Source organism: Cherax quadricarinatus, chromosome 18 (genome assembly GCF_038502225.1).
Source record: "Cherax quadricarinatus isolate ZL_2023a chromosome 18, ASM3850222v1, whole genome shotgun sequence".
Lineage (NCBI taxonomy): Eukaryota > Metazoa > Arthropoda > Malacostraca > Decapoda > Parastacidae > Cherax > Cherax quadricarinatus.
In genome coordinates, this window is record NC_091309.1 from 33334289 (window position 1) to 33358093 (window position 23805).

The 23805-nt window shown below is 43.4% G+C and overlaps 1 protein-coding gene across 13 annotated transcripts in view; it reads right to left on the reverse strand.

Moving 5' to 3' along the window:
* The window catches only part of LOC128689486 (GAS2-like protein 3), a 1113234-nt gene that overhangs the window by 175959 nt on the left and 913470 nt on the right, over positions 1 to 23805 (reverse strand). For all 13 annotated transcript variants that reach the window (XR_008407186.1, XR_008407185.1, XM_070086395.1 and 10 more), the window contains exon 6: positions 1213 to 1348. Coding sequence is in view for 11 of the 13 variants with exons in the window: in XM_070086395.1 (XP_069942496.1) it covers positions 1213 to 1348 (136 nt within the window). In the remaining 2 variants the exon portion in view is untranslated. The remainder of the gene's footprint in view (positions 1 to 1212; positions 1349 to 23805) is intronic.

Genomic DNA, 23805 nt, shown 5'->3' on the forward strand with positions numbered 1-23805 from the left:
TGTACGCTGGTGTACATCGTGTGCATGTACACGATGTACATCCTGTGCATGTACACTGGTGTACATCGTGTGCATGTACACTGGTGTACATCGTGTGCATGTACACTGGTGTACATCGTGTGCATGTACACTGCTGTACATCGTGTGCATGTACACTGATGTGCATCGTGTGCATGTACACTGATGTGCATCGTGTGCATGTACACTGATGTGCATCGTGTGCATGTACACTGATGTGCGTCGTGTGCATGTACACTGATGTACATCGTGTGCATGTACACGATGTACATCATGTGCATGTACACTGCTGTACATCGTGTGCATGTACACTGGTGTACATCGTGTGCATGTACACTGCTGTACATCGTGTGCATGTACACTGGTGTACATCGTGTGCATGTACACTGGTGTACATCGTGTGCATGTACGCTGGTGTACATCGTGTGCATGTACACGATGTACATCGTGTGCATGTACACGGGTGTAAATCGTGTGCATGTACACGATGTACATCGTGTGCATGTACACTGGTGTACATCGTGTGCATGTACACGATGTACATCGTGTGCATGTACACTGCTGTACATCGTGTGCATGTACACTGGTGTACATCGTGTGCATGTACACTACATCGTGTGCATGTACACTGTACATCGTGTGCATGTACGCTGGTGTACATCGTGTGCATGTACACGATGTACATCGTGTGCATGTACACTGGTGTACATCGTGTGCATGTACACTGGTGTACATCGTGTGCATGTACACTGGTGTACATCGTGTGCATGTACACTGGTGTACATCGTGTGCATGTACACTGCTGTACATCATGTGCATGTACACTGCTGTACATCGTGTGCATGTACACTGGTGTACATCGTGTGCATGTACACTGGTGTACATCGTGTGCATGTACACGATGTACATCGTGTGCATGTACACTGGTGTACATCGTGTGCATGTACACTGCTGTACATCGTGTGCATGTACACTGGTGTACATCGTGTGCATGTACACTGGTGTACATCGTGTGCATGTACACGATGTACATCGTGTACATGTACACCGTGTATATACACAGCCTTTAGAGTTGAACCTTTTTTTGATATACACCTTTAGATATACCAGAGATACATCTTACTGTGTGAGTATATACTTACACACCTGTATATTTACGGAGATATACACATAGGTGGGTGTGGTGTCACGTACCTGCCAGACCATTCCTCGCCGTCCATCTCTCTCTCCAGCTTGATGATGCCCGGTGGTTCGAGCCCCCACCAGCCCTGTGCTAGTCGACCCACCTCCAGCAGGCACAACACCACACCCCGCGCTCCATTGTGGCACACTGTGGGGCATAAGTAAGGTGATTAGTGTCACTAACCAGGCTATGAGGTTATAGTTAGCTTTCCAACACTGGTAATGACAGAGATGATGGTAATGTATACATTAAAGGTGTGTAATAACGCATTGTTGATGAATAAAACACGTGTGGAACACCTGGGGATTTTTGTGGGGAAAAAACTTCCAGCGCAGGAAGGTTCCAGCGAATACAGAGCTGATTTTTGTTCTGGAGACAGTAAAGATGTGGATAGGTAGGTGTGTTCAGTTCCTTATGCTTGTAGAGTTAATAGGTGCTCATTCCTTTAACCTGATCCCACGGTGTGTGTGTGTGTGTGTGTGTGTGTGTGTGTGTGTGTGTGTGTGTGTGTGTGTGTGTGTGTGTGTGTGTGTGTGTAACACCTTCCCTTCATCCATAGCTGGAATTATCAATAGACTTCTGGCTGTCTTCAGTAATGAGCTTCGTATGTTCGTCAGTTCCTTATCAGTTGGGTTTGGTGCATATGTTGGACTGAGTGCGGTTAGCACCAATAGCCTAATTGATCAGGCCATTCACTGGGAGGCCTCATCTGGGATCGGACCATGGAAGGGGGAGGTGTACACAATCTAGCTTGGAAATATTTTCCTCTCCTAATGTTTTTTTGTCTGCTATTGAAGTTTGTAAAGAACGACTCGTTATCAAAGCTGGTAATAACAATATTGGGACTGGCAAACTTATTGAAATACATAGACACAGGAGCTTATAACAGATTTATTTATAGTTAAGCCTTTTAATATAGGAAATAGAAATTTAGGGGTTCCAATCCATGATTGGCACCCATCTGCCTCAAGCTTCCATATATAACCCCAGGAAAAGAACCAGAGCTGTATATTCCATCAAAATCAGTCCCTGAAATGTTCCCTTCGTTAGCAACCCTATTAACTCTAGGTGGTTAGACGTGGTTTCTCCTGCTGTTGACTGAACCGCTACACTGAAGAGGCAAACAAGAGAAAGGAAGTACTGTACCACGTTATGAAAAAAATCACACCTAACCTTGCGTATGTTCCCACATCCCACTACTGTGTAAATAATCAAATACCTGTTCTCTATGAGACTCATTTGTCAGTGTTGCATTGTCCCATGGTATGCCCTTGGTTCCCGCGTATCTTCTTACACCCCACCTAAATGCATTACATTTATAATAAACAGTAGGTGGATAGATGTACTCTTTGTATCAAACAATTACTCTCCATTTGCTGGCTCGGAGATACAGCGTATGTGGGCTCTGTCACACTTTTGTCCCAGTGTATTCTAATGTATATCATGTATATCAGGGTATCCATTGGTAAAATAGCACAGCTGTGTAGTTTTAGGCTTGGCGGTCTGTTGACTTTCATCGTGTTGAAAATAATACACTCGAGTCTTATTCACCGATATCCTGAAGCTTCATCTGTTGCACCAGTTTTAGATAACCTGCAGAGATGCTTGTATATGGCTGGTCACCTCATGTATGTCATCTGACTCCACCATGATTAGTCCATCGTCTGTGTACAGTATATTGTGTATTGATGTGCAGTCTTCAAATATATCATATTCCATAACGTTAAAAAGCAATAGACTAAACACTCTGGAGTGCCATTTATTAATGGGTGTACGATAGATACCACTCTCGGAATCCCGGATTCTCTGCATTATATTCACACAGCACATTGCCCTCAGACACATCTTCACTGCCTCCTACCTTCTTGTTGCAACATTCACCACTCATGCTTCACACCCATATAAGAGCATTGGTCCCACTATATTCTCATACATTCCCCTCTCTGCTTCCATGGATAACGTTTTTTTTTTCTACAGACACTTCAATGCACCACTCACCTTCCCCCCACATCCTCATCAATTCTATGGTTCACCTTGTCTTTCATAGACCCATCTGCTGACAAGTCCACTCCCTCCCTCCAATCTGATATCCAATCTTTCATTACCTAAATTTTTTCTCACCGCCACCTTGCTCCTTCTTGTGTTCACTTTTCATTTCCTTCTTTTACATATCCTTCCAAACTCATCCAACAATCTCTGCAACTTCTATTCAGAAGGACCTGGTAAGAGACAACAATATAAAAAACAACCAATTCCGATCACAATCTAATTGAAGTCTAGACTTATATGCACAGGGGTCCTGATCAACAAAATGCATGTACCTGTGAAGTTGTCTTCACAAAATACAACTTCAACAACAAGAACATCAACTGGGACCAGGTAAACCATGTCTTAAATGAAACATGTTGGGAAGGTATCTTAAATAACATGGATCCAAACAAGGGCCTTGAAAGGATCAACTTCCTGGCAGCTGAAGCATGTTCTAGGCATATTCCCCTAAGAAAGGAGAAGTGCAGGAGTAAACTGGAGAGAAAGACGCTCACTCTACAGAAGATGAAGAATCGCTGAGCTCCTCAGGAGCGCTAGAATATCCGATACGCGGAAGGAGGCGCTGACCAGGAAAGTGGAAACTATCGAACTTAAGTTAAAGGACTCTTGCAGGAACCAGGAGAGACAGGAGCAGCTTAAAACTATTAGTGAAACAAAGAAATTCGAAATATTTTTTTTTTTTATCACACTGGCCGATTCCCACGAAGGCAGGGTGGCCCGAAAAAGAAAAACTTTCACCATCATTCACTCCATCACTGTCTTGCCAGAAGGGTGCTTTACACTACAGTTTTTAAACTGCAACATTAACACGCCTCCTTCAGAGTGCAGGCACTGTACTTCCCATCTCCAGGACTCGAGTCCAGCCTGCCGGTTTCCCTGAACCCCTTCATAAATGTTACTTTGCTCACACTCCAACAGCATGTCAAGTATTAAAAACCATTTGTCTCCATTCACTCCTATCAAACACGCTCACGCATGCCTGCTGGAAGTCCAAGCCCCTCGCACACAAAATCTCCTTTACCCCCTCCCTCCAACCTTTCCTAGGCCGACCCCTACCCCGCCTTCCTTCCACTACAGACTGATACACTGTTGAAGTCATTCTGTTTCGCTCCATTCTCTCTACATGTCCGAACCACCTCAACAACCCTTCCTCAGCCCTCTGGACAACAGTTTTGGTAATCCCACACCTCCTCCTAACTTAAAAACTACGAATTCTCTGCATTATATTCACACCACACATTGCCCCGAGACATGACATCTCCACTGCCTCCAGCCTTCTCCTCACTGCAACATTCATCACCCATGCTTCACACCCATATAAGAGCGTTGGTAAAACTATACTCTCATACATTCCCCTCTTTGCCCCCAAGGACAAAGTTCTTTGTCTCCACAGACTCCTAAGTGCACCACTCACCCTTTTCCCCTCATCAATTCTATGATTCACCTCATCTTTCATTGACCCATCCGCTGACACGTCCACTCCCAAATATCTGAATACATTCACCTCCTCCATACTCTCTCCCTCCAATCTGATATCCAATCTTTCATCACCTAATCTTTTTGTTATCTCATAACCTTACTCTTTCCTGTATTCACTTTTAATTTTCTTCTTTTGCATACCCTACCAAATTCATCCACCAATCTCTGCAACTTCTCTTCAGAATCTCCCAAGAGCACAGTGTCATCAGCAAAGAGCAACTGTGACAACTCCCACTTTATGTGTGATTCTTTATCTTTTAACTCCACGCCTCTTGCCAAGACCCTCGCATTTACTTCTCTTACAACCCCATTTATAAATATATTAAACAACCACGGTGACATCACACATCCTTGTCTAAGGCCTACTTTTACTGGGAAGTAGTCTCCCTCTCTTCTACACACCCTAACCTGAGCCTCACTATCCTCGTAAAAACTCTTCACTGCTTTCAGTAACCTACCTCCTACACCATACACCTGCAACATCTGCCACATTGCCCCCCTATCCACCCTGTCATACGCCTTTTCCAAATCCATAAATGCCACAAAGACCTCTTTAGCCTTATCTAAATACTGTTCACTTATGTGTTTCACTGTAAACACCTGGTCCACACACCCCCTACCTTTCCTAAAGCCTCCTTGTTCATCTGCTATCCTGTTCTCCGCTTTACTCTTAATTCTTTCAATAATAACTCTACCATACACTTTACCAGGTATACTCAACAGACTTATTCCCCTATAATTTTTGCACTCTTTTGTCCCCTTTGCCTTTATACAAAGGAACTATACATGCTCTCTGCCAATCCCTAGGTACCTTACCTTCTTCCATACATTTATTAAATAATTGCACCAACCACTCCAAAACCATATCCCCACCTGCTTTTAACATTTCTATCTTTATCCCATCAATCCCGGCTGCCTTACCCCCTTTCATTTTACCTACTGCCTCACGAACTTCCCCCACACTCACAACTGGCTCTTCCTCACTCCTACAAGATGTTATTCCTCCTTGCCCTATACACGAAATCACAGCTTCCCTATCTTCATCAACGTTTAACAATTCCTCGAAATATTCCCTCCATCTTCCCAATACCTCTAACTCTCCATTTAATAACTCTCCTATTTTTAACTGACAAATCTATTTTTTCTCTAGGCTTCCTTAACTTGTTAATCTCACTCCAAAACTTTTTCTTATTTTCAACAGAATTTGTTGATAACATCTTACCCACTCTCTCATTTGCTCTCTTTTTACATTGCTTCACCACTCTCTTAACCTCTCTCTTTTTCTCCATATACTCTTCCCTCCTTGCATCACTTCTGCTTTGTAAAACTTCTCATATGCTAACTTTTTCTCCCTTACTACTCTCTCTACATCATCATTCCACCAATCGCTCCTCTTCCCTCCCGCACCCACCTTCCTGTAACCACAAACTTCTGCTGAACACTCCAACACTACATTTTTAAACCTACCCCATACCTCTTCGACCCCATTGCCTATGCTCTCATTAGCCCATCTATCCTCTAATAGCTGTTTATATCTTACCCTAACTGCCTCCTCTTTTAGTTTATAAACCTTCACCTCTCTCTTCCCTGATACTTCTATTCTCCTTGTATCCCATCTACCTTTTACTCTCATTGTAGCTACAACTAAAAAGTGATCTGATATATCTGTGGCCCCTCTATAAACATGTACATCCTGAAGTCTACTCAACAGTCTTTTATCTACCAATACATAATCCAACAAACTACTGTCATTTCGCCCTACATCATATCTTGTATACTTATTTATCCTCTTTTTCTTAAAATATGTATTACCTATAACTAAACCCCTTTCTATACAAAGTTCAATCAAAGGGCTCCCATTTTCATTTACACCTGGCACCCCAAACTCACCTACCACACCCTCTCTAAAAGTTTCTCCTACTTCAGCATTCAGGTCCCCTACCACAATTACTCTCTCACTTGGTTGAAAGGCTCCTATACATTCACTTAACATCTCCCAAAATCTCTCTCTCTCCTCTACATTCCTCTCGTCTCCAGGTGCATACACGCTTATTATGACCCACTTTTCGCATCCAACCTTTACTTTAATCCACATAATTCTTGAATTTACACATTCACATTTTCTTTTCTCTCCTTCCATAACTGATCCTTCAACATTACTGCTACCCCTTCCTTTGCTCTAAGTCTCTCAGATACTCCAGATTTAATCCCATTTATTTCCCCCCACCGAAACTCCCCTACCCCCTTCAGCTTTGTTTCGCTTAGGGCCAGGACATCCAACTTCTTTTCATTCATAACATCAGCAGTCATCTGTTTCTTGCCATCCGCACTACATCCATGCACATTCAAGCATCCCAGTTTTATAAAAAATTTTCTTCTTCTCTTTTTTAGTAATGTCTACAGGAGAAGGGGTTATTAGCCCATTGCTCCCGGCATTTTAGTCGCCTCATACGACACACATGGCTTACGGAGGAAAGATTCTTTTCCACTTCCCCATGGACAATAGAAGAAATAAAGAAGAACAAGAGCTATTTAGAAAAAGGAGAAAAACCTAGATGTATGTATATATATATATGCATGTGCGTGTCTGTGAAGTGTGACCAAAGTGTAAGTAGGAGTAACAAGATATCCCTGTTATCTAGCGTGTTTATGAGACTTAAACATATGCCAAAAAAAGGGCAAATACCACATCTAGTATCGTGCGCTTACTCAGACAAGATGGGACTTACACAGTTGACAACAAGGAAATGAGTGATATACTGAAATCCCAGTACGACTGTTTAGTTAGCCTCTAATCAGTCTGAGGATCGATGATCCAAATGATTTCTTCATGAATGAGCCTCAAAACTCCATCAATGTATGCCAGATTTCCGACATTATCCTAACTCCAATAGGCTTTGAAAAAGCCATTGACAACATGCCCATGCACTCAGCCCCCAGGCCCAGACTTGTGGAACTCTGTGTTCATTAAGAACTGCAAGAAACCCCTCACGTGCCCTAAGTATACTATGGAGAAGGAGCTTAGACATAGGTGAAATCCCAGTCACTTAAAACAACGGATATAGCTACACTCCATAAAGGTGGCAGCAAAGCATTACTTAAGAACTATAGACCAATAGCTCTAACGTCCCACATAATAAAAATCTTTGAAAGAGTGCTAAGAAGCAGGATTGCAAACCACCTGGATTCTCAAAAACTGCACAATCCAGGACAACATGGGTTCAGGGGAGGTCGCCCCTGCCTTTCACAACTACAGGATCACTATGATATGGCCTTGGATGCACTGGAAGAAAATCAGAATGCAGATGTAATATACACAGACTTTGCAAAAGCGTTTGACAAGTGTGATCATGGCGTAATAGTGCACAAAATATGTGCTAAAGGAATAACTGGCAAAGTGGGGAGATGGATCTTCAACTTCCTAACCAATCGAACACAAAGAGTAGTGGTCAACAGAGTTAATCGGAGGCTGTCATAGTGAAGAGCTCTGTTCCACAAGGCACAGTACTCACCCCCATCCTGTTCCTCATCCTCATATCAGACAGAGAGATGTAATCCACAGCTCCGTATCATCCTTTTTAGACGATACTAGGATCTGCACGAGGCTGTCATCTATTGAGGACACGGTTAACCTCCAAGAAGATATAAACAAAATTTTCCAGTGGGCAATGGAAAACAATATGATGATCAATGAGGACAAATTCCACTTACTCCGTTATGGAGAACTGGAGGTGATAATAACTAGAACAGAGTATACTACAAACTCTGGCCATACAATAGAGCAGAAAAATAATGTAAGGGACCTAGGAGTGGTAATGTCTGAATGCGAAGGCTTACTCAGCCCTGTAAGATCTTAAGTAGGTATTACCAAGGCTGGCTCCTCCTCAGGAAAATTGAATAGAAAAAGAATAATAACATACAAATGTAAACACTTTGTTAGAATTGAAAATATAGAACATTTAAATATGAACTTTTATCCTACTTGAAAGAAAAATGAAAAATTAAATATAAAAATGATATTTGAATTCAACACTAATATGTACAGTTAGACTGTGGTGTCTGGTTGATGTTGATACCGCGCCTTGTAGAAATTGTAGCCGTTGCTGATGATGGGGTCACAGCTGTTGAATGACAACCCAACGACTAGTTCGTCACAGTGTCTCCAGAATTTCTTTTGTTCTATTCTTTAATTTTGGTAATCTTAACATTACCTTTGATATATTGTAAGGGCAGCTCCCATCGAAGGCGTCGTGGGGTCCATAATAGTTTTCACATCTCAGAGTTTCTTTCTCATTACATGTCACCTTAGTGTGCCCAGACGTTTTGCATTCCACGCACAACGAAAGTGCGGGCTATTAATGTCTGACTGAAAAGCTCTTACCCACTTCTGAGTACCGCTATTTTGCTTCCAGAAAACGTCAGTACCATCAGGATTCCTGGTCTTTGCCGCCCCTTTGTATGAAACGTGGAAATGCACTATGCTTTGTGGTACATCAGCTCCTCCATTGATTTCTTCTATTGATCAGGGTGCATAAATCACACAATTTACTGTTTACCTATTCCTTGCAAAAGAGAGACACTTTGGGCATTGCCATTTGTGGAAAATAGTTTTGCTCATGAGTTGCTTAACTTGTTCAAGATTACGTCATTCCACTAACAGATCACATACCCTACCAACTCTTCAGTGTCTTTCGCCACATAAAATGAGGTTTATTTTAGCCAAGGACTTAGTTTTCAGTATCACCATACTATTTATTAACTATGGAAAATGTCACACAAATATCCTTTTCCGTAGCCAAGGACGTTATCCCACCCCACTTCCTTAATGTAAACATCCTGTACATGTCCCGGTATGTCTCTACAGTCTTCGGGTGTTTGTGTTAGTCGCTGGATGCTCCTCTACCTCCTGTCTTTTCCCAGTGAAAATTAATCCATCTTCGTCCTCCTGCTCATGAGCCTTTTTACCTGGGTCCACCGCCATGCTGGCCACATATAACGAGGAATATAGATCAAACAATCTGGCAGAGAGCAACGAAAACACTACACCAACTACCAGAGCAACGAGCCAAGTCTTCTGGGAGGTTCTCTTTCGCATCACCCAGTGACCGAAATGCGTCTAATTTAAATAATTATTCATGGGAAATGGTTAAGGCAAGCAAATTAACTTGCAGGTCATTATACCATCAGTCCTTTTCCAAAAAAAAACTTATCAAAAGATCTGTCAGTTTTGGCCCTGCTGGGTGTAGTAAACGACAGAAATTCTACCAAAATCTGACCACCGGAAGGGAAATTGAAACTGGGTCAGTTCCGAGTTGGCCGCCACTGATCATGGAATCAGAAGGGCAGTTGTAGCTTCCTTATTAAATTAAAGATTTCAGCCAACAATCATGAATGAAGGTACTGATACAAATAGCTTCCATATCTCACTTTACAAGCAGTTTTAGAGCCGAAGAATGCAACAACTCGAGTAATTTTATTGACTCGTTTCAGAATGGATTTCAGAGTATACTGAAGGATTCGGTAAAAAAAAAATCTCAATCAAAATCATAATAAATTTTTATTATATTGTCATAGTAATAAAAAAGTCTCACTTCAGTGTTGTGCTCAAAAGTGTTTTCTGGTTCCTCTGAAAGCTAGTTAAAAGATTTTCACAGGATGTAAGTTGGCATGATCCTCTTGTAAAAGCTATAGATCCCCGTATCTTCTACAACAGCAACAGGGGAAGGAGGGGGGAGTTCATTGCAATCATTTTTGCAATTGCAATGTACCATTTACAGTAGTGTCAGATGCAGCATTCATATCAGATACTGTGGGTACAAGATGATTGTCTCCAACCCTGTTTCAAATGATCACTATCCCCATCCATATCATAGTCTGATAACACACCCTTAGATAGTGGAATTTGGTGGAAGATCCAGTTGGGGGGAGATGTCTGCCCATAAATAATTAAGCAGAGACGACTTTCTCAGTCAATATGTCGTAATGCAAGACTGCCCGATAACGTGTGCTCTTCCCACCAAACATAACGGCCACCGCTTGCCTGCCAAGGTTCTTACAGTTCTTGCCTAGTAACGGTGAGAACTGGATGACCTTTCACAAGTTTTGGAAGATTTATTTTTTCCACCACCATCAACACGGCGTTGGAATGCATCCCTTGACAGCATGAAGTAAACAGTGGTATACAAGACTCATTGCCAGTAACACTTTAAGCAGTTGATGAATACTTTATGAATGTCTCTTTGACTGTGCCCATCTAAAATAGTGATTTGCCATCTGCTGTGGAGTAAGAGAGAATAGTAATTAATAAGTCAGTTTCCTACCTCAATCAGTGTGGTGGAATTTGAATATGCAGTGTTAACTGCTGCGTTAGTGAGGTCCACATCAGAATCCTCGTCTCCTGAATGACCGTATAGCCCACACTCCTTGGTTCATCCCTTAATCTAATCTGTTCGTTATTACTTCCTCCATGAAATAATTTGAAGTGGTGTCATCCTTTAACAAGGACGAAAACATTTTCTCAGTTTCCTCTACCTTCACCACTGATTTCACAATCATTTGGCAAAGACACTTCCTCACCAGAAGATGGCGACGGAATGCCCTCTGAGCTGATTTACAGGTCATCATATACACCACAGCAGTTTTAACATAAGCCAATTATAGAGCGCTTTCAAGTCCTGTGTCCTCCATCAGTGTGCCTAATGCTTCAGGCAGGTTCATAAATGTGTGGAAACTACTAAGAATAAGAACGATCGCTTTAGTGTGACTGCTGGTTATTACTAATCTCACTAGCTTTCCAGAACATGGGTTCATCAGATGTTACTGGAGGGACATGGTGTCTACTGGCCAAGTTGCTGAGGAACTCTTTTGTGGACACAATTCAAGTTTTGTCACCGGAATACATATCACTGAAGAACAATACAGAATGGAAGACTAACTGGGATGCAGACACTTCTGATGAATGATATTCATCGCCTCATGCCAGTCTAGAGCTGACTGTTTGAAATGGAATGAAAATTCCCATAAGATATCAGCCCTTTTGTCACAGTTTTGGAGACGGGGAAGTTCTTGAAACTTTCAGAGAGATGGGGTGGCGAAACTGTACTGTCATATCATCTCTGGACTTCTCTACAATGTTCAGAATGTTTTGTCTGTTGACAAGATACGTAATCTTCCTGGAATCAATGCAGCTAGTAAGTTTATTTATACAGTTACATAGATTATCATACATAGCATATGTGTAGAAAACCTAGGATAACCCAAAAGAGTCAGTGACTTGTTTCCATTGGAGTCCTTTCCTATTTCCATTTCTTATTTCTCATGTCCATTCCGTGGAGTGTACCTTTACCGACAGTGGTAAGAATATTATGACCTATATTGTCACCATAAAAGAACAATGTCGAGTCCAATACATCTATGTCCTCAACTAACAAATCTGCTGCTACACTTTGCTACATTCTTTTTAACCCGGAACACTTCACCATACAACAACCCTATCACCTGAAGTGTCCATGAGAAATTTGGACTGTTAAAGGTGATGCACCTGCACTGCTAAACCAATCCGAAATAGTACAGTGGCAGCCTGCGGTCTTGCTGCTGGTACTATAGTTTGTCCAGTGCTGGCTACTTTGTGTTGCGTGTGTTTTCCCAACAGATTCTTCAGCTCGTGGTGGCCCGTGGTCTGGTGGCAAAAGCTCTCGCTTCACACGCTGAGGGTCTGGGTTCGATTCCCTGCAAGGGTGAAAACATTGGGCGTGTTTCCTTACACCGGTTGTCTATGTTCACCCATCAGTAAAATGGGTACCTGGGTGTTAGTGGACTGGTGTGGGTCGCATCCTGGGACAAAACTGACCTAATTTGCCCGAAGTGCTCAGCATAACAAGCGGCTTTCTATATAGTAGTATGTCATTGATGTCAGCTAGGACTGTATACCTTGTACATGTAGAAATAAAGATATTATTATGTTTCATAATGTCTGTGGAAGGAAGCCCAGTGCAAAGTAGCTTAAAATCCTCAGTTTTTGGGTGGTGATCTGTAACTGAAGATATATTTGATATTGCTCCTGATTGTGGCTTTTTGTGTTTCATCATATTCTCGCTGTGCATCGTTGTAGCAAGACCGATGTATACGAGACATCTTTGTCACTGCTCTAAGCCATTCCCCACTACAATATAGATGGAGTCCCCATATTGTTCCTTTAGATAGTCCTTTAGTAAAGGACATAGGGAAACAAATCTTTACGATTCAGAAACTCCTTCATTTAGCTTGGAAGGAATGAAATCGTCAACTGTTTATTATTATCTCTAGATAAGAACAGAATCCTAAGGAATGCTTGTTCTTGATCAGCATCTTTAGGCCGTCTAGATTTTCTGCTCTGCATCCGTTCTTCCACTACGAAAATTGCATATCTGGTCGTATGTGCAGTCAATATCGTGATGATTTCCATAGTACTCGATCCTCCGTTTAATGGGGTTCAGAGCACTCCAGAATGAGCCTGACAAGTGTGTTCGTGCTGATGTAGCTGTATTCTGAACCTCAATGGGTAACCTGTGTCCCACAGAAAAGGAAATCAGACTTTAAGTTCCAGTAGACACACTTGGACTTTACAATGAGAGTTTGGAGGAACCGCTTTTCTGTTCATTCTCAATGTCAAGTTGATTTATGTACCGTTTACACAATTCCAAGTATGTTTTAAAGCCAGCCGTCCCAAGAGTGTTGTAGCCTCTTAGCACCAGTGCAGCAAATGTTCAATCACAGCTTAAGACAAGGAAGGTTCCTTGATGTTGGTGAGGGGCTCTTGATTTAGGGAATTGGATCTGTGCTCCAGTTCCCCGAATTAAGCCTGAATGTCTTCCACATCCCCCCCCCCCCAGGCGCTGTATAATCCTCCGGGTTTAGCGCTTCCCCCTTGATAATAATAATAATTAAGACAAGCTTCAACAACGTCATCTCCATCTTTAAACTTCTCTTTGTAAATCAGACAACTTTCATGGGCTAAGCTTTAAGTACTCATCTTCCAAACTTGAAAGTGATAAAAACCTTCATTCACTATTCAAGACAATAATGCTGAAAAGTCAAAATTACTATTTAATTAATAATGTAGTCAAACGCACTGTCTATGAAATGGTTTGGGGTTGTTGGACGCCATCTTGGATATACGGATTCAGTGGACCAAATCGTTAATCCACCAGCAACAATGGATTCCTTGACCCTTAAAACCATAGATTAGAGACAAAAATTCCTCTTTGGTATCTAATAATATGGAAGTTGCAGCCGCTTTCCTGAGTTTTAGGATCAGCAACGACCATCTTAGAACTGACGTAGTTTTAGTCTCCGTCCGATGGTTAAATTTAGGTAGACTTTTTCTGTCTTTTACAACAACTAGTAAGGCCAAAAAAAGTCATCCTATGTTTTGATTTTTTAAGGCTATTTTTTCTTACATTGATCATTCTATTACATTTGAAATCCATTTTTTTTTTTGTTAGTAAGCTCTGAAAGTTATGAAAATTTCATTTACATCAAATGTACTTGAAAATCCGTATAGGTGAAATATTGAGATGAATTCATCAAACCAGAGAAGGCAAGAGAGGACCCCCTCCCCCCCCGTCCTCTCACCATGATGGGATCGGGTCTTCTTGTTGATGGCTTCAACCCGTCTCACTAATGGGTTTCGACGACATTGCGCATTACGCAAATTATCATTTCAGTGGGCGGAGTCACGTGGGCAAACTGAACCAGTGTTGACAGTGCATCAGCTGACTGCTGGAACAAACACGACCAGGGCGCCACACAGCAGCGGCGGTGGACGTCTCAACTTAACAGTCGAAGACGCCTTCACCTTTATTTAAGTGTTGGTCCGGGGGGAGGGGGAGGGGAGGAGGGTCTTAATGGTCAACCCTTGAAGGAGGAGGGTACTTTGAGGCTTGTGAAGGGCTCTTGATCACATGATTTAGAGCTACTATTCCCTACCTTGGATGGTGGGGTTGTCACCGCACAGTACAGCCTGGGTGGTGGGGTTGTCACCGCACAGTACAGCCTGGGTGGTGGGGTTGTCACCGCACAGTACAGCCTGGGTGGTGAAGTTGTTGCCACACAGTACAACCTGGGTGGTGAGGTTGTCGCCACACAATATAGCCTGGGTGGTGAGGTTGTCGCCACACGGTACAGCCTGGGTGGTGAGGTTGTCGCCATACAGTACAGCCTGGGTGGTGAGGTTGTCGCCATACAGTACAGCCTGGGTGGTGAGGTTGTCGTCATACAGTACAGCCTGGGTGGTGAGGTTGTCACCACACAGTACAGCCTGGGTGGTGAGGTTGTCGCCACACGGTACAGCCTGGGTGGTGAGGTTGTCGCCACACGGTACAGCCTGGGTGGTGAGGTTGTCGCCACACAGTACAGCCTGGGTGGTGAGGTTGTCGCCACACAGTACAACCTGGGTGGGGAGGTTGTCGCCACACAGTACAACCTGGGTGGGGAGGTTGTCGCCACACAGTACAGCCTGGGTGGTGAGGTTGTCGCCACACAGTACAGCCTGGGTGGTGAGGTTGTCGCCACAGTACAGCCTGGGTGGTGAGGTTGTCGCCACACGGTACAGCCTGGGTGGTGAGGTTGTCGCCACACGGTACAGCCTGGGTGGTGAGGTTGTCGCCACAGTACAGCCTGGGTGGCGAGGTTGTCGCCACACGGTACAGCCTGGGTGGTGAGGTTGTCGCCACACGGTACAGCCTGGGTGGTGAGGTCGCTGCACAACACAGTCTGGGGGGATGAGGTCGCTGCACAACACAGTCTGGGGGGATGAGGTCGTCGCACAACAGTCTGGGGGGTGAGGTCGCCGCACAACACTGTGGGGGATGAGGTCGCCGCACAACAGTCTGGGTGGTGAGGTCGCCGCACAACAGTCTGGGTGGTGAGGTCGCCGCACAACAGTCTGGGTGGTGAGGTCGCCGCACAACAGTCTGGGTGGTGAGGTCGCCGCACAGCACATTGTGGGAGGGTGAGGTCGCCGTACAACACTGTGGGGGGTGAGGTCGTCGCACAACACAGTGTGGGAGGGTGAGGTCGCCGTACAACACAGTGTGGGGGATTAGGTCGCTGCACAACACAGTCTGGGGGGTGAGGTCGCCGCACAGCACATTGTGGGAGGGTGAGGTCGCCGTACAACACTGTGGGGGGTGAGGTCGTCGCACAACACAGTGTGGGAGGGTGAGGTCGCCGTACAACACAGTCTGAGGGGATGAGATCGCTGCACAACACAGTCTGGGGGGTGAGGTCGCCGCACAACACTGTGGGGGGTGAGGTCGTCGCACAACACAGTGTGGGAGGGTGAGGTCGCCGTACAACACAGTGTGGGGGATTAGGTCGCTGCACAACACAGTCTGGGGGGATGAGGTCGTCGCACAACACAGTCTGAGGGGATGAGGTCGCCGCACAACACAGTCTGGGTGGTGAGGTCGCCGCACAACACAGTCTGGGTGGTGAGGTCGCCGCACAACACAGTCTGGGTGGTGAGGTCGCCGCACAACAGTCTGGGTGGTGAGGTCGCCACACAACAGTCTGGGTGGTGAGGTCGCCACACAACAGTCTGGGTGGTGAGGTCGCCGCACAACAGTCTGGGTGGTGAGGTCGCCACAACAGTCTGGGTGGTGAGGTCGCCACACAACAGTCTGGGTGGTGAGGTCGCCACACAACAGTCTGGGTGGGTGTGACCACATTTCAAGTACTTAGCGCCACTCTTGGAGTCTACAGCCTAACAGGAGACGTGACTGGAATACTACAGCCGGAGTGGAGAGCCATCTTAGGTAAGATATCAAACATATTCTTTAAACCTCAGTTTTTGTAATGTTAGGTTGCTAATATACCTTGTTCAGTACGAGATATGACTGGGCAGTAGTTAGTATGTGATTTATAAAGGTATACGCGGTCACTCTCTAAGAGTCTCTAAGAGTCTCCCCTACCCTGGAGAATTCTTTGAAAATAGTTGTACAGGGTTTAACAGGGCGTGGGTGTTTGGCCCTTCTCTTTCAGCAGGAATAGGAACTTTCAGATGATTATGTCGACTGAAGATTGGGCACGTGAATCAGTTATAATCTGTTCGCAGTTGCTCCTGTCTCTCTTCGTGAAGCTTGTGATGAAGTGTAAAGTAAAAGGACACAAGTGCAACTAATGTGGCAACGTTTCGCTCTCCAGGAGCTTTGTCAAGCCGTTACAGTTTGATAAAGCTGCTGGAGAGCGAAACGTTGCCACAATAAAATGCCACATTAGTTGCACTTGTGTCCTTTTACTTTACATATTGTCGGTAATTCTACCAACATTATTATAGCTTGTGATGAGCAACACGCTCTATGATCATATTTTAGCAGTTTACTCTTGACTTAGACCTTTCCACTTTAGTCGGTCTTATATTTACCGAGGGACCTGATGGGACCTACGGGAACTTTTAGTTGTATTTTGACAATTTAATGGAGTTTATAATTGATGCACTTTATTTTAACCTTTAGTTTTATGTTCATTGCTTTTGTTTATCCTTAGTTTTTTTTATTTAATTGTGTAATGTTTTATGCCTATGAGCGCTGAGTGACTTACATGGTCAATATTTTCTGTAAATGCCACTACTATTACTACAACGTAATTTTTAGAAAGGTTAGAGTAAGTTTTTAATTGAGTTTTCATGCAACATAATGGTTCTCTCTCAGACAATAAGAGAGGGAGACAAGGGGCTTGAAGGTCGCGTGATGTTCACACTAGGGAACTAACACAGCCCTGGTAAGCCTTCAAGATATTTTATTTACCTGCCAGTGTTCCTGGTACTTTAGTGCGTGTGCACGTGCTACCTGACTTATGATTGAAGGTCAAGTTTGACTCTTGACCTCGAACTGAGTTACAGGTCTCTGATCTCTTGAGATCTGTCATATCCATTCTTAGTGTATGGTGTTTGACTCGTTCACCTGCGGTAATTCCACGTCTTTACTGTCCATGAGACTGAAGTAGTGCTTCCTAACATCCCTGTGACTCTTAAACTTCCTTGTGTCCATTTGTAGCTAAACCTATCATCGTAAAATGTCTGTCCTTATTCGTCCTATCATTTCCTCGGATTATTTGTACTCTGTATTAATTCATTTTGCATTCCCTTGTGCACCTCTTTTAGATATGTCAGGTTCATGTCCTTCAGCATCCACCTTATCTCTGGGGCAAGTCATCCTACATGTACTTGTAATTGTAGAAATAAATATTATTATATTATCCTCTGCACCTTTTCAAGTTTCTTAACATGATTAATATGTCTCTTTTCACTAAATTACTTGGCTTAGCACTTGTTCAGGTTGAAGTCCAGCAGGTACTTGTTTGACTGCCCCTGTGACGTGCTTGACTCTCCCTAGACGACCTCACTCTCCTTGTATTTTCAAATGTTTCACATTATCATCAGACACAGGCACGCGGGATTGTATCTCATCCAGCAGGTCATTCATATGCATCAGGAAAAGTAGTGGTTCTGGGACTAACATTTTGAAGACACCATATTTTGTTTTTGCCATAATCCAAACCTGACACTTCCTCTTCTACAATCACACTTTATCTTGTCTTTCCAGGTAGTTTTTTTCCACTGCATGCCTTACATATGCCGTTACTTGCAGTTGTTACTTGTGGATCATTCTTTGGTGGGCAGCCAACCGTCTCGATTGCTTTCTTGTAGTACAGTAAAATGCAGTGTATCCGTCTTCGACTTTTTTTTGCTTTATCTTAGTAATTCTGTCGTAGAACTTTCTGCTGGTATGTCAGATAGAATCTTGCATTTCTTAACCTATAGGTTTTTCACTGAAGCTTCTCAGTTGGGAATCCAGTTACCCTCCTCATGGCAGTCTTTTGTTACTTTGATAATGACCTGCAGTTTAGTGCCTCTTGTCTGTCCCCCATTCTTTAATATTGATTACCTAGTCAGCTTCCTGCTGCCCATTATTAGTCTCGTCTCTAACGACTTGATAAAGATCTTTACTATGTATTCAGTGGTCGTCGTCTTTTATTTGCTATCCATGAGGATACTCTGAAGTACCATTGCTTTTGAAGATTGAGACACTTATGCAGCATATGGAAATCTTTATTCAGGAAACGTTTCGCCACACAGTGGCTTCATCAGTCCAATACAAAGAGGAAGGCGTAAGGAGAGGAGGAGAATGAGGTAATCAGTCCCTCAACCTGGAGTCGATGTGTTCAGTCCATCAATCTTGTAGAATGTACAGCATAGGGCCGTAGACGGGGCTTATATACTGTAGTGAGGTGACGTGAAGCAGATGTTGAGGAGGAGAATGAGGTAATCAGTCCCTCAACATCTGCTTCACGTCACCTCACTACAGTATATAAGCCCCGTCTACGGCCCTATGCTGTACATTCTACAAGATTGATGGACTGAACACATCGACTCCAGGTTGAGGGACTGATTACCTCATTCTCCTCCTCTCCTTACGCCTTCCTCTTTGTATTGGACTGATGAAGCCACTGTGTGGCGAAACGTTTCCTGAATAAAGATTTCCATATGCTGCATAAGTGTCTCAATCTTCAACTTGTCGGTTTTTCAAACCATTCATCACAACCATTGCTTTTGCTGTGTCCATCTCCTTCCGTATCTTCACTTCTTTCTTGTGCATATCTTTCCAGGAGTGTATTAATCTGTTCTTGCTCATTTATTGTTCTACGAATACCTTGGTAAGATGTACATTTAGTTCTTCACATATATCTGATGTCCACTGGGAGTAGTCCTCTTCCCATTTTTTACACAGGGTTTGACAAAGTTAGGTTAAGGATTCCTAACTTTATTGACAAGCTAAGAGCTGTTACCTACATCAACTCATTTGAAAGCATTTTTGTTGTGAAAATACAGGTAGGGAACAAGGTGAAGTTGGAGCCATCTGTGGGCCAGCATTTTCATTTGATCAACTGACTTTTATCTCGCTAATATTGAGCTGTACGAATGTGTTCCAGTCTCGAGTCATCCTGTCATCGTTCTGGAGAAGGGTACAGGCAGAGTAAAGTTGTTGTTTCTGCCCGTCTTGTGGTATAGAAGCTTGCTTCTCGCTGTCCTCGAAGTGGAGCCAAGTGTGGTACTTTGACAATGTTGGACTTGTACATAACAGTAAGGCCGCCCACATCTCTCCTGTGTTGAAGGATCTGCTGAAATGACAGATCTATCCAGGATGGGTCCAGGCGAGAGATGAGACGCCTTGCTCTGTTCTTTACTCTGTCAAGCAGTTGCAGAAGAGATGGGGACAGGCAAACCAAGAAAGTGGAGCATACTCAACTTGTTCGTTTTTTTGGTTATAAAGCAGTTTCTTTATTCTGTGTCATTTTCAAATGTGGTTCAATGTCTCTGCGGTCACAAAAACTGGTTTCTCTCCCCTGTTCTTGAACAATATGTGAAGTTCACCTTTGTAGGTGATGGATAGGGACCCGTGTATGTTGGTTCCCGGTGATTGCCTTAGCTAAAATCTTAGAGCATGATTTTATTCATGCTTTAAGTGTAAAATTCTTAACTGATGAGTCAGAGCGGGGATGCTGGCGTTGCTGTGATCACCGGTGAGGACTCGCACTGTGAGCAGTTATCCAGTGTCGTCTCTATTCCCAGAGGAGCTCCACGCATTCCTTGCTGCAATCTCCCTGATAGCTAGCTTAGCTCGATGTCGTTTCACTGTGTATTTGGAGTCTGAACGCACTGCCCTGGTCTAGTATGCTTCTGGATGGTAGCAGCAGTAGTAGTAGCAAGTAGCAGCAACAAGTAGCAGCAGCAGTAGTACCGGCAGCAATAATAAAAGCAGCAACAATAACAATGCCATTGCATAGTTGCGTAACTATCGACTCCATTAAAAACTTCCCTCTTTGCCTCGGATCAAACCTTGATTTAGTGTGTGATCCATGCGTGTTTAAGTGCTTCCTCATGATTACAATGATCTTACCTCCATAAAAGGCCAATGTCCCTCTCATGACACTAGGAAACCTGGGTAATTGTGGTGAGTGTCATGAAGAGTGACGCTGTTGAGTGAACTAGTGAGATTAATATAATTAAGTTGCTTTATATGACAGTAATATATTTAGTTAACGGCCCCTGTGGATGGAGGAGGTGGCAGGCGGGGCTCGTAGGTCTCTCTTAACCTGTTACGTAGGTCTCTCTTAACCTGTTACGTAGGTTAACTTGTCGTGGGGAAGAGGTGCTCCGTAAATGTTACGACTACTGAAACTGCAACGACGATTATTATTATTGGATAGTGAATGACTCTTGATCCTAAGACTTGGTGCTTACTTATTTCTCGATTACCTCCCATCCCTCAAGTACTGGTGTGAAAGAAAAAAAACTAGAAAACTTATATAGCGACAGTTGTACCAATACAAAGACTGATCGCTGATGGTGAAGCATTTGTATACGCCATTCAGGAAGTCTTTCTGGTGAGGTGTAGTGTTTGAGGGTTAGGTTACTGGGTTAGGTGTCCAAGTATTGAGAAACGTGGGCCAGGACATAAACTGGCTATGGGTAGGTGTGTGTTAGAGACATGTGCAACACTTGTTGCTTTTATCATGATGATGTTTCGCCCTCTAGTGTTTGGGTCAGTTAGAGACAGGGAAAGACGAAGTAATCAGTTCCTTAGCATGGGCATGTGGCCATGCTAGCAGCTTAGATCAATCTAAAGTAGCAGGAGGGGGATGGACGCGTATATGCTGGAGCCAGAAGAGAGGTGCAGCAGTTAAAGGCATAGTCATATGTGGGTGAAACCCACTAGTGGAAGTAAGTCACGCCCATAAATTGGGCCAGATGTTAGCAGGTACAGGTGTGGAAGATATGCTCTGTACCAAGCAATTCCGTGGGGTCTTAGTACAAAGTATATCCTTCACTACTCTATTGCTAACCTCTGGACCAGCTCTGGAGCATGACCTACCTCCAGCAGTGGGTCCCTCCCACCTGTAATGATGCCTTCAACTACTGCCTCTCTCTCTTCTGGCTCTGGTACATAAGCGTCAGTTCCCCTGCGTCTGCTTCATATTAGTTCAGGCTGCGAGACTGAATACTTACCAAGGCTGAGGGACTGATTACCCAATCTTCCACCATCTCTCATTCATAATGTCTGCGCTGAATTAAAAATACTCTGCTGGAAGGAAAAATGTCTTTGTAACAACATCTCGTTCATCTAGTGTACTTACAGGTGTTCGTAAGTTGAATATCAAAATGGTAAACAATACCGACAGGTTGGTAGGTAAGACACATTGGCAACAGTTAGGCAACTTTATTCCGAAACGTTTCGCCTACACAGTAGGCTTCTTCAGTCGAGTACGGAAAGTAGGCAGGAGCAGTAGAGATGTGAAGACGATGTAATCAGTCCATCACCCTTGAAGATGTAGATTTGAGGTTGCCAGTCCCTACTGCTCCTGCCTACTTTCTGTACTCGACTGACGAAGCCTACTGTGTAGGCGAAACGTTTCGGAACAAAGTTTCCTAACTGTTGCCCATGTGCTACGTAAGTTGTATGTAAAGGTGCGTCTTTATGCAGGATTTGTGCAGTTGATCTAACGACATTGAAAGCATCATTGTGTGTGCGCGCTGCTACCTGGAATCGCATTTTATCTTCCTTTTTGAGAAGCTGAACGTCATCTCAAGTCACGAGGTTTGTATGTACTTATATTCCAGCATCCTGCTTCTTGATAGTGTCTTGTTTCTCTGTCTCTCTCTCACTTTCAGCGCACGAGACAGTGCGCAGAATGTGAACAGCCGTCGCCTTGGTTGGGAATATTGTTATATCTTGACTGTAATATTTATGTCAGAAAAGTGGCAGATGCAGTTCATTGTAGATAAATGCAAGGTTCTGAAGCTCGGGAGTGTCCATAACCCTAGCACTTATAAGTTAAATAATGTAGAACTTAGCCATACTGATTGCAAAAAGGACTTGAGGGTTATGGTGAGCAGCAACCTTAAACCACGACAGCAATGTGTACACGTGAGTAATAAGTCAAATAAATTACTGGATTTATATCTAGAGGTGTAAGCAACAGAAGTTCAGCGGTTATATTACAGCTTTATACATCATTAGTAAGGCCTCACCTAGATTACGCAGATCATTTCTGGTCTCCATATTACAGAATGGATATAAATTCGTTAGAAAACATTTAGTGTAGAATGACTAAATTAATACATAGCATTAGAAATCTTCCGTATGAAGAAAGATTGAAGACCCTTTAATTACATTCACTTGTGAGACGAAGAATGAGGGGAGACATAATCGAAGTGTATAAGTGGAAGATGGGTACTAACAAAGAGGATATAAATAAGGTCTTGAGGGAACCTGCAATAATGGATTCAAATTAGATAAGTTTAGACTTAGAAAGGATATAGGAAAGTATTGGTTTGGAAATAGGGTAGTTGAAGAGTGAAACGTTCTGTCTAGTAGGGTTGGAAATATAAACACACAAACAGCACAATGTGATCAATAAAATGGTATAAAATACCGACAGGTTGTTTAGGTAAGACACACATGCAACAGTTAGGTATCTTTATTTCGAAACGTTTCGCCTACACAGTAGGCTTCTTCAGTCGAGTACAGCAAAGTTGATAGAAGCAGAAGAGACTTGAAGACGATGTAATCAGTCCATCACCCTTAAAGTTTTGAGGTGGTCAGTCCCTCAGTCTGGAGAAGAGTATTGTTCCATTGTCTGGAATAATATGGAGTTGAAGTGATAGGATGGAGCCTTATATAGCGCCAGGAGGTGAGACGTAGGTCACTAGTAGAGTAAGAATGTAGACATTGAGAGGTCAGGTCCCTCTCAATGTCTACATTCTTACTCTACTAGTGACCTACGTCTCACCTCCTGGCGCTATATAAGGCTCCATCCTATCACTTCAACTCCATATTATTCCAGACAATGGAACAATACTCTTCTCCAGACTGAGGGACTGACCACCTCAAAACTTTAAGGGTGATGGACTGATTACATCGTCTTCAAGTCTCTTCTGCTTCTATCAACTTTTCTGTACTCGACTGAAGAAGCCTACTGTGTAGGCGAAACGTTTCGAAATAAAGATACCTAACTGTTGCATATGTCTTACCTAA